General features: G+C 38.5%; 1 protein-coding gene and 1 long non-coding RNA gene across 2 annotated transcripts in view; one reads left to right on the top strand and one right to left on the bottom strand.

Annotated features, from left to right (window-relative positions):
- The window catches only part of LOC137623247 (uncharacterized), a 234,255-nt gene that overhangs the window by 137,014 nt on the left and 84,741 nt on the right, over window positions 1–12,500 (bottom strand). The gene's annotated exons all lie outside the window — the stretch shown is intronic.
- Window positions 1–12,500, top strand: part of LOC137623245 (transient receptor potential channel pyrexia-like) — a 64,175-nt gene that overhangs the window by 40,727 nt on the left and 10,948 nt on the right. Inside the window, exons 2-5 of the mRNA XM_068353993.1 lie at window positions 2,135–2,305; window positions 2,954–4,593; window positions 5,818–5,933; window positions 8,143–8,233. Coding sequence (XP_068210094.1) covers window positions 2,152–2,305; window positions 2,954–4,593; window positions 5,818–5,933; window positions 8,143–8,233 — 2,001 coding nt within the window. The 5' untranslated portion in view covers window positions 2,135–2,151. The remainder of the gene's footprint in view (window positions 1–2,134; window positions 2,306–2,953; window positions 4,594–5,817; window positions 5,934–8,142; window positions 8,234–12,500) is intronic.

The following is a 12,500-nucleotide window of genomic DNA, read 5'->3' as shown; positions in this document are numbered from 1 at the left end:
AAAAATATTCTCATGCATATGAATATATTTATACATATATCAATAAATATAATTATGTATGTATGTATATATGAAATTCCCATAAATAATTACCATTCATCAAGTCATATATATATATATATATATATATATATATATATATATATATATATATATATATATATATATATATATATATATACATACATACAGACACGCACACACACATACACAACACACACACACACACACACTTAAAGTATTATATTTCGGTGTCATCCCCTCATGGCTAAAAGAAAGGATTTAGTCCCCGAAACATTATTCTTCGAAAATATGGATATGTTTAGTGGATTTCCCAGTACTGTCTTTTATTGTGCGTGTATGAATACTAGTATACTCACACGCACATGAATGTATATATATATATATATATATATATATATATATATATATATATATATATATATATATATATATATATATAAATATATATATTCACTCACACTTCATGCACAAAAATATTCTCATGCATATGAATATATTTATACATATATAAATAAATATAATTATGTATGTATGTATATATGAAATTCCCATAAATAATTACCAGTCATCAAGCGCTTAAGGCCTTAAACATTGCTATAATGTGATCCTCTATAAAACATGAAACCCTACACACCCTTGAGGTCAATTCAAGATGTAGACCCATTTACTCGAGACCATATAAGGGCATAAGTGCAGCCAAGTCATAGATATAAATAACTGTGACAGAATGATACAGGGCCTACTTTTTTTTTAATATTTACATTTATATCAATTTATATATACCAAATGACTACATATTTCCAAAAGGGCCACTCATAAATATCTTATATTCATATGTAAAGAAATAACAGCATATACGTTAATGAAGTTACATTTAGTAGTATACTTTTATTTAAATGAAACCAATATTGCTTAGATGATATGGCATAGCCACGGTTAGGTGTTTTATGGAGTGGACAGAGTAAGGCAGAATAACCACATAATGTTGTGTGTTTCTTATGATCTATATAGTACTTGATCATATTTGTGTCAATAAGGTGGGCTAGAGTTCAGACGGAGTTTTTGTGTACCTCTGTTGGATGCCATCGTGACTAACAGGTTTCCAGATTGGTGATTCATCCTTGATGACAAGTTTCAAGCTTTTACACAAAGTAAACACGATTATGCCTTAGCTGCCGGCTGTTGGGCGTTTCCAGCAGTTATTGCCTGTAGAGTAAAACACAATATGGTACAGTTGGTTGAATGGATCTACGCAAGAAGTTGAAAAGTCTGAATTCAACAACTATCTATATACTCTACACGAAAGGGGAAATAAGATTTACACCACTCTTTGTAGACAATGTGGACCAAGTGTTAGCCTCAGTCCTACTAATTTGCATTAGCTCAATTCCTACAATAATAAGAACAAGGCTACTTTGTTTCTCACTTAGATTGAAAAGTTTGTAGTGATAAGAATATCCCTACAAATTGTGTAATAGAGAAAGAGGGGCATTAGTGGCTTATACGCACATCTCTCTTTTTCTTTCTATGATCAAATGGTTTATTACTTGGCTCCTGATATCTAGGCTATGTTCTATCCAAGTTAATTGGTCTTAATTCCACCCACCTTTAAATGGGAACCAGCATCTTCAGTGGTAATGAAAAAAGGCTTTCCAAAATACCAAAAGTCTGAACTCGTCTGACGCTAACCCCATTAAGTGTAAAAGGTGCATAGTGATTTACATTATATTTATTCATTTATTCTTCTCCTGTAAATGTTTGCCCCTAAATATCGAGTTCAAACTTCTGTCTTCTTAGCAAGTCATTTTTTCTTAAACCCTTGAAACTATTGGTACCTATTACATTTGGGTGGAAAACAGAGTGACAGTCCGAGGTCGAATGCAACCCCAGAGATTCAAAGCCTTTAAGCCCCTTGGCCAAGAACCTGCCCTAAGGGCCAAGAATCATTGGATTCTACCAAAACTTCAGAATTTTTCAGAAGTATCCAACTGAGTGACAACACACACAGTAGGCTAAAACAACATAATAAGCTTGATTCACTTCCATTGAGTTTGCAAAATGATATTTTGTCACCGTGTACAACACATACGTAATTGCCTTTTATTTGCAGAAAATGAGAAGAGTGAGATGCCGCCAATAATACGCGAGGCTTCTTTTACTAACATGCCCTCCTGTTCATCTTTATTGGCCATGGGAGAGAAGCCTCCTACATCTACTGAAGTTAATATGGACCCCATCAGCTCGCCAGCCTCTAGCTTGTCAGAAGGAAAGGGCACTAAGGGTAAGGATCAAATTTCTTTTTGTGGTCATTGCTGTTAAAAGTAATGACATTATTAATGTAGATTTATGCTTGTGCTAACTCATAGTATGTGGGGCTGGAATTTCAAGCTGCCCTCACCGCATAACCAGTAAAGCAACTTCATAGTCATTGTGAGTTGATGATGAAGGGTGGATCATTGGTCTTTACTACTTACCGAGACATCCTACCCCACTGTCTGGTACTCACTGGTCATTAGTTGGGTGCTGATTGTATAGGTATGTTTGATCATTAGACATTGGTCTAGGACACTGTACAGGAGTGCTCCGACCTTGCCTCTGCAGTTCATAAGTGAACTTTGTATCTTTGTGCAGTAAGTTATAGTAACAGACAGTCTCTACTGAAGCTAAAATTTCAGTACGTAATGCAACTTCTACAGACCATGCTGACAGGATTAACAGCCTATACATTGGGTGCAAATTTTTCTTTATTTACACACAAGTTTCATAAATAAATCTGAAATTTAAAGATGATTGCCTTCTTTATAAAATTCAACCAAAATAAAATAAAATTTCAGTATTTGGTGAAAGAATGTCATATAAATTTTCTAACCAATAGAAAATAAACATCTACAATATATATATATATAAACTCATACTGAATTTTTTGCAGATTCAAAAGTTCTTGGAATACGAGACTCTTTATGTGCTTGGGATCCAGATGTAGCCAATCTTCTTAAGGTTGTTGATACAGAGAATCTAGGGGCACTCCAAGAACTACTAATGTCTGGGGTCCACATCAACGGCCATGGGGGATCATTCCATGAGACTGCACTGCATCGCGCTGCTCAGAGAGGATGGGTTGCTGGAGTGAGCTATTTGGTGTCTGCTGGGGCTTCAGTCTATGTTAAAAACCAATTTAGCCAAACACCATTACATTATGCAGCCAAGGCTTCGAAACCTGCATGCATCAAGTTGTTATTGGAAACTGGTAGACCTGGCGTGCTTGACCACAGGGATATGCGTGGGCACACACCCTTACATGATGCCTCTGCTTCTGGTTGTGTCCCTGCTATTAACCTATTACTGAAGGCTGGTGCTCTAGTGAGTGCCAAAGATGGAATTGGTGAAACCCCACTACATAAAGCTGCAAGAGCACGATCTGTCCCCTCAATGGTGGCATTGCTGAATGCAGGAGGAGATTTAGCAGCCATGGATGGAAATGGAGAGTCTGTACTATCGTACATTCTACACCATCTTCCTGGCACAATGGATGCTATATTTGATTACTGCTTAGTCACAAACTCTCCTAAAACAACCACAAAAACTCTAGAAGTTACAATGAATTTCTTACCACTGACGGGTCCTTACGAGAAAAACCAGGTTCAAAATCTTCAAAGTTTTGTTCATCAAAGTCATGCAAAATTATTAACACACCCTATCTGTGAAATATTTCTTGACCTAAAGTGGATGAACGTTCGTAAAATTTTCCTCATCGAGGTGATATTTTACTTGATGTATGCGGTGCTTATTACGTTAACAACATTTCATAAATTTGTAGACATTCCAGATGGATGTAACATTGCAAACAATAATTCTATGTCGTGTGCAAATTATACAAGAGAAGTTAACGACAGTAGTCTGGATTACTGTCGAAAGTGTGAAAAACGTCTTTTATATGAAATCCTGAATGGAATTGTCTTATGCCTAACGGCTCTGATAATGTTACAGCAGTTACTATCACTTCTCCAGAACAAGCTAGCTTGGTTCCGCTCCCTTTCTGGAGTTATGCATGTTGTGATAACGCTTCTTGTTATAGCTGTGACACGCTTTGCTTACCCTAGGGAATGGCAGCGCCATCTGGCATCACTGCTGCTTCTCTTTCTGTGGACAGAATGTATGCTGTTAATAGGTCGATTCCCTAGCTGTGGAATCTATGTTGTCATGTTCACCAGAGTTGCGAAAGTCTTCCTCAGGATATTTGCCATCTACTTTTGCCTTCTACTGGCATTTTCTTCAGCATTCTATATCACTATGCACTGCTCTAGCCACGAAAACTTAGTAGAGGATGAAAAAGGCGGAACAATATCTGACCAACATTTGGAGGACAATGAAGATGAAATTTTCTCAAATCCTATTCTGACATTTATAAAAACTCTCACCATGATGATTGGCGAAGTGGACTTCGGTGGCCTTAACAAAGGACTGACACATCTCAAGGTGACAGGTCATGTCATCTTTGTGCTATTTGCCATCCTTGTATCCATCATCTTATCAAACCTGCTTGTTGCCCTGGCAGTCAATGATGTTCAGGTGAGTAAATTTTCAAATGATAAATGACAGAAGAGTAGTTTTTCCAAAAAACATCCTGTAAAAATAAAATCAATTTCGTCTTCTTCAGTCGCACTTTCCAAGGTAATGTCAATAATTCAGAATCATCAGACCTTGATTTTGCACGGCTTAAGCATAAAAATTGTACCTGAACTTTAAAATATTAAAATCTTTCACATATGAAGAAAATTAATCTTCACATATGAAAAAAATATTGAATCAATAGTATAACCATGATACTTTTATTTAGTTATACACAAAACTCATCTGAAAACCTTTACTCAAATGATCAGTAGTAATAGCTGGAATGTTTTAACTTTGTCATCAGTCCATTATTTTTGGAAATGGGTATTAGTTATCATACGGATGTTCAGCAAAAATACTAATAATCACATATGCCAGACGACTATATTGTGCCAAGTTGCTTATAAGTTTGACTGGCTTTTACATATGGTATTGGTTAATGTTTCAATATACTCTACTGACAAGATACTCATAAAATTATTTACTAATATGGCTTTTAAATTCTAACGACTTATCTTGACAGTTACATAGCTATCAACTAAAATGACTCTCACAATTTTGTAACATGCCCCGACATATTCATTTATTAACTGACATTTCATCTTACATTTTAACTGTTCTATATACTAAAACGCCTCTTAGCTGGTTTTCAACTAATGGATATTACAATTTAAGATATATGATTTTCAATATACCATATGCTAACAATGCGTCAACCTTTCAATTCTCAATAGTAAATGACAGGAGTACGACTCTTGAAGGATGAGATATTGAAAGTCAGGGAAAGCAAGGTCAAGAAACAGATTTCAAATTCATAGTCTCAAGACTATGCTAGTAAGATAGAACTATAATTAATTTATGCAGTATTGACTCAAGTGGCTTCTTCCATCTAAAACTCTACTCAATTTAACCCATTTAGCAATATTCTATGCTGAAATTATTCAGCTCGGGTTAGATAGCCAGGAAAGACGTTCTTAGCCTAACATAGGTCATCTCAACTTACCCTGGCATAACTTATCTTAACTTGGCTTGGACCAGCTTAGCTTACTTTAGCCCAACTTGAAATTGCTCAACTCAAGTGTAGCCAAGTTTGGAATAGCCTAGCTCAGCTTAGTTGCTAAGGTTAGCCTGGCCTAGAGTTGCCTAAATCTGAAAATCACTCATCCTCTTTCTATCTTCTAGGGACTGAGAAACTCGGCCCACCTAGAGAGACTGATCAAGCAGACCGAACTCGTCTTCAAAATGGAGAAGAACTTTGCCACGGCGTACTACATAGCTAATCACATCAAGATTCCTAAGTAAGTTGCTCCTAAAGGATATCAATGAGATTTAGTCTTTATAAAAAGTAAAAATTACATTGTAAGATATCTAGTTTCAGTTCCAGTTGCATCAGAATAGATAGTCACCAGAATGTCAGCCAGGCAAGCCAAACACCCACTGTGGTGCCCAAACACAGCAGTGGCCTCCCCAGTAAACAGCTTAAACTTACGCTCCCAGGCTGGGATCGATCAGCTGCCTTGTGAATGCTACACTAACACATTACCACTGTACTAGCCAGAACTGAAATTTTACAATCATATTATTACTACTGATGAATACCTCTGAATTCTTTATTTCTACTCATCTTCAATAATGTTATTTATATTTATTTATATATATATATACATATACATACATATATATATATACATATATATACACATATATACATACATACATAAATATATATATGTATATATATATATATATATATACATATATATATACATACATATATATATATATATATATATATATATATATATATATATATATATATATATATATATATATATATATATATATATATACATATAATGAAAAATTCAATGTAGTATGGTAAACCACCACGTGTGGCATTTACAGACAATAAGAAAGTTTTGATTCTGACAAAACTCCAGCAGTAATGAAAGCCCTGCATAAAGATAAGCGAGAAAATTCCAATTGAGAAAGGAGTTAGAAAGGGAGACCCCAACTCTCCTAAATTATTCACAGCATCCCTAGAACTTTTCAAGAATTTAGACTGGAAAAGTGTGGGAATTAACACATGGGGATCACCTTAACAACATAAAATTTGCAGATGACATAGTTCTGTTTAGTGAACCATGGGAAGAATTGCAAAAGATAATCGAAGATTTGAATAGAGAAAGCAGAAATGTAGGACTGAAAATTAATACAAGTAAAACTAAGATAAAGCTCAATAAAAAGGCATAGACACAACAAATAGGGGTATGGACTAACCTCCAGAAAATGTTTAATGCCTATACGTACTTGGGACAGACAGTAAGCATTTCTCCAGAACATGAGACGGAAATTAAAAGAAGGATAAGCATGGGATGAATAGCTTTTGTTGAGCAAGATAAGATAATAAGTAAAATGCAACTTCTCTAAAATGAAAATTATCTAATCAGATTGTCCTACCAGCATGAACTTATGCATCAGAAACTTGGAGTCTTACTAAAGCCTTAGAACACAAGCTAGTTCCAATTCAAAGAGCTATGGAAAGAATAAAATGGGATTAACACTAATGGACAAATAGGGCAACATGGATACGAGAGCAAAGTAAAGTTGAGGATATTCTGAAATGGAAGAAAAATACAAGGACATGGGTATGACATATAATGATAATGACAGATAATGTATGAACATTTAAGAAAAACAGAATGAGACCCTAGAAATTGCAAACGAAGCAGAAGGAAGACCAAACGATGGACTGACGAACTAAGAAAATCTATGGGTATAGATTGATATAGAAAGATTATAAACAGGAGCTAGTGAAAGGTCATGTCTGAGGCCTTTGTCCTTAAGCGGGCTAGAAACAGATGGTGTTGATATATATATATATATATATATATATATATATATATATATATATATATATATATATATATATATATATATAATCCTCATACATATAACACACACACACACACACATATATATATATACATACATACATATATATTAATCGATTGTATCTTAATGGCATCTAAAATGCCACCTGCGATTCTCAAGTTGTTAAGGTCTTCCCCATTAAAATTAAATCCTGCATTCTCCCAATCTAAATTCTTAAAAACAACTTCTAAGCATGTTGTGAATAATTTAGAGGAGGTTTCCCTGTCTAACTCTTCTCTCAAAAGGAATTTTTTTTTTTCACTATCTCTATGTAGTTTTGGAATTGCTGTACTTCCAGTACAGTTGTCTTCAAATGTTCTAACATAAGATTCATCTATTTCTTGTCTTTGAAGAGCATTCATTATTGCTGAAGTTTTGACTGAATCAAAGGCTTTCTCACAGTTTATAATTACCATACATACAAGTATATATTTCTATATTACTATATAATTTTCATTCCCGTATATTCCAATTCATTAGCCCCATTTAAATCCACGGTAATTCTGAAAGTAAGCAAGCTAATATACATTTCTTAAAAAGTTTATCTGTTAATTGTGTTTCCATTTTTTCCAGGCTGCAAGCACTGCTTACAAAAATAGGTCATATCTGCAAGCATGACTGCCAGCAAACAAGGGTATTCATGCTTCCGAACAGTCCCAAAAAGGTAAGATAAAAATGTATGATAACGTGAAAATATTTTATGCCTAAAAAAGAAAAACTACAATAAATACCTGAAAAATTAAAAATATACAGAATTCCAGGAACTTTTAAATGGAAATCAAAACACCCACTCACTCACTCTCTCTCTCTTTCTTTCTCTCTTTCTCTCTCTCTCTCTCTCTCTCTCTCTCTCTCTCTCTCTCTCTCTCTCTCTCTCTCTCTTCGCAGGTGTTCATTTTTCAGACAAGCGTTATTCAACCTTTGTTAAAATCGTTTTGTAACAAACACTACAGGAATACATGAGCTTAATTAGTAGAAATAGGAAAGATATCCCTTGCACATTATCCTCCTAATATTTAGTATCTTATTGACGAGTTACATGGATTTTGGATATCTCAAAGAATTTCTAGTTCATCCACTTTAAGCATTTAAGAGGTTTTTTTATGATGTCTAACTAATTCTTGAAATCGTTTACCGTGTTACTGTTTACTACATCCGCTGGAAGTCTATTCCAAGTATTTGCTATTTTGTATGTAAAGAAATTGACACACAGCTTGTATGCGTTACCTCTGAACTGATTTGTACTATGCGTCAATAGATGATTATTATTATCATCATCATTATTATTATTATTATTATTATTATTATTATTATTACTTGCTAAGACCTAGTTGGAAAACAGGATGCTATAAGCCTAGGGGCCCCAACAGGGAAAATAGCCATGTGAGGAAAGGAAATAAGGAAAAATAAAATATTTCAAGAACAATAACATTAAAATAAATATCTCCTAAATAAACTATAAAATCTTTAACAAACAGAAGAGAAATTAGATAGACTAATGTGCCCGAGTGTACCCTCAAACAAGGAAACTCTAACCCAAGATAGTGGAAGACCATAGTACAGAGGCTATGACACTACCAAAGACTAGAGAACAATGGTTTGATTTTGGAGTGTCCTTCTGCTAGAATAGCTGCTTACCATAGCTAAAGTCTCTCTTCTACCCTTACCAAGAAGAAAGTAGCCACTGAAAAATTGAGGGCAAAGGAGAATCTGTAAGGAATATGCCAGACTAATCAGAGTATGTGTAGGCAAAGGGAAAGTTAAACCGTACCCAGAGAGAAGGGTTCAATGTAGTACTGTCCGGCCAGTCAAAAGTACCCCATTACTCTCTAGTGGTAGTATCTCAACGGGTGGATGGTGCCCTGGCCAAACCTACCTACTTGTAATCTACTTTGTTATTCCCTTAAGAATTTTGAGTGCCTCTATCAACTGTCCCCTTAGTTGTCAAGTTTGTAGATCAAATAAATTCAAACGTTCCATTTTCTGCGTATATCCAAATGTCTTCAGTGTTGGAACTAGTTTGGTGACCCTACCTTGCACTGCTTCCAGTCTATCTATATCCTTCTGAATACTTGGAGCCCAGAATTGGACTCTGTATTCTAGATGAGGTATTACTAGTGATGTTTACAGCTGAAGTACAGTGTTTTCGTTTCTGTACTTGTACTGTCTCTTTATCTAACCTAGTAGTTTTTTTGCTTTCTTATCAGCTTTTATGCTGTTTGGTAAACTTCAAAACCTTCATGATAATAATACCGAGATCTTCCTCCTGGTGCACATTTTCTATTTCATTACCCAGCAGTGAGTAATCTGCTTGTGGGTTACTGTAACCAATGTGCATGACTTTGCACTTCCCACAGGTGAATGGCATTTGCCATTTTCTGGACCATTCTTACTTCATTAGATCCTCTCTTAAGGCTTCTACGTCTTCCAAGTTTGCAGCATTTATGCGAAGTTCTGGACGGAAAACTTCCGAGTACGACGTGAGGAGGTGGGCATAGGAATCCGTGGGTACGCTGATGTGGAGAGCGAGGTTGGAGTGGGCGGGTTGAAGAGATGTCGCCCACTGACGATTGGTCAACGCAGACTCGTACTTGTCGACAATCAACGCAGACTCGTAATTGTCGACACCTCTTCAACCCGCCCTCTATAACCTTGCTCTCGACATCAACGCACCCACGGATGCCTACGCCCCCCACCTCATGTCGTACCTGGAAGTTTTCCATCCAGAACTTCGCCAAACGACCACGGCTCATGCCAAGCACGGTATTTATCACCATATCAAGACGACGGGACCCCTAGTCTTCGCAAAATTCAGACGTCTGGCACCGGAACGATTGGCAGCCGCCAAACAAGACGTTCGCCGAAATGGAGGAAATGGGCCTTTGCCAAAAAGCCTCCAGCCCATGGTCGTCACCCTTACACATCGTTCTGAAGAAAGACGGCTCCCTCCGTCCGTGCGGGGATTACAGGCGCCTGAACATGCAAACAGAACCGGATCACTACCCCCTCGCAAACATAGCCGACGTGACCTCCTACCTGCACAAAGCAAAGGTTTTCTCCACGCTCAACCTCCTGAAGGGGTATTATCAGGGGCCTATGAACCCAGAAGACATCCCAAGACCGCCATCACCACTCCGTTTGGTACATACACCTTCAATTACTCCTGTTTTGGCCTTCGTAATGCTGGGGTCACGTTTCAACGTCTCATGGATGGCATCTTAGGTGACCTCCCCTTCTGTGTATGTTATGTGGACGACATACTTGTGTTATCCTCCTCAAAAGAGGAACACCTCCGTCACCTGCGCATCGTGCTCGACCACCTGCAACAAAATGGCCTTATAGTCCGGTACGACAAGTGTACCTTTGGCGCGTACGAAGTGTCGTTCTTAGGGCACCGCATCACTCCTGAAGGAGTCCATCCCCTCCCTGAGAAGGTAGCAACCGTTCAGGACTTCCCCGTGCCCTCGACCGTCAAAGCTCTGCAGGAATTCTTGGGCATGATCAACTTTATCACCGTTTTCTGCCAGCCATTGCCGCCTCTCTTCCTCCCCTCTATGCCTCCCTCAAGGGCAAGCTAAAGGACCTGAAGTGGGGTCCCCTTCAAGAAGCAGCCTGTGGCTCTCACTTTTCTATCCCACACGCCCCTCTCCTCTCCACCGATGCCAGCGACGTCGCTATTGGTGCAGTACTTGAGCAGATGGTCAACGGCTCGCCCCGCCCATTGGCCTTCTTCAGCAGAAAACTGTCGAAGGCAGAATCGGGTTATTCTACCTTCGATCGCAAATTGCTGGCGGTGCACTTGGCTGTCCGTCACTTTCGCCATTTCTTAGAAGGTACGCCCTTCGTCATTTGCGCAGACCACATGCCTCTGGTGCATGCCTTCACCCAACAGTCTGACGCCTGGTCCGCCCACCAACGCCGCCATTTCTCCGCCGTGGCTGAATAAAATTGCATCCTTCAATACGACCCTGGGAAAATGAATCCCGTTGCCAATGCCCTGTCAAGAAACACGTTAGCTGCCATTCAACTGGGATTAGATTACAACGCCCTGGCTGAAGCCCAACGACAGGATCCAGAGTATCAAGCATATAGAACATCCTGCACGTCCCTCCGTTGGGAAGACTTCCCCCTCGAAGACTCCAACACCACCCTCCTCTGTGACGTCAGTACTGGTAGACCGCGACCTTGGATTCCTGCTCCCATGCGCCAGCAGGTGTTTGATTTCATTCACGGCCTTTTACATCCCTTGAGCCATTCTACTACACAGCTGCTGAAGACGAAGTTCATTTGGCACGGGATTTCTAAGGATGCTAAGGATTGAGTCCACGCCTGTACTTCTTGCCAGACTTCCAAAGTACATCGACACACGGATTCAGGAGTGGGCACTTTTCCTCAACCTCAGCGTCGTTTCACACACATTCACGTCGACGTTGTAGGCCCCCTACCGACATCACAAGGACATTATTACCTGTTTACCGTCATTGACTGCTCCACTCGTTGGCCTGAAGCCATTCCCATGGAAACTGCACTGTCCGCCTCATGTACATCTGTCTTACTCTCAGGATGGATTGCAAGATTTGGTATCCCTGAGCATATTACTTCTGACAGGGGTACCACTTTCACCTCTCAATTGTGGACAGCATTAGCGAATTTCCTGGGCATCACCTTACATCAGACAACTGCCTACAACCCCGCTGCCAATGGAATGGTTGAACGTTTTCATCGCACCCTCAAAGCAGCTTTGATGTCCCGCTGCAAGGATTCCAACTGGTTTACTCAGCTTCCCTGGGTCCTACTGGGACTAAGGACCACTCCTAAAGACGCCCTCGACGTTTCAGCAGCTGAAATGGTGTATGGCGACCTGTTGGTCGTCTCTGCCGAATTTTTTCCTTCTACAACCTCCTTCGACAATCTCTAGCGCATACGTCATG

This window comes from Palaemon carinicauda, chromosome 30 (genome assembly GCF_036898095.1).
Source record: "Palaemon carinicauda isolate YSFRI2023 chromosome 30, ASM3689809v2, whole genome shotgun sequence".
In the NCBI taxonomy this organism is placed as follows: Eukaryota; Metazoa; Arthropoda; class Malacostraca; order Decapoda; family Palaemonidae; genus Palaemon; species Palaemon carinicauda.
Note: the sequence above shows the minus strand (reverse complement) of the source record. Positions and strands in the feature narration are given on the sequence as shown.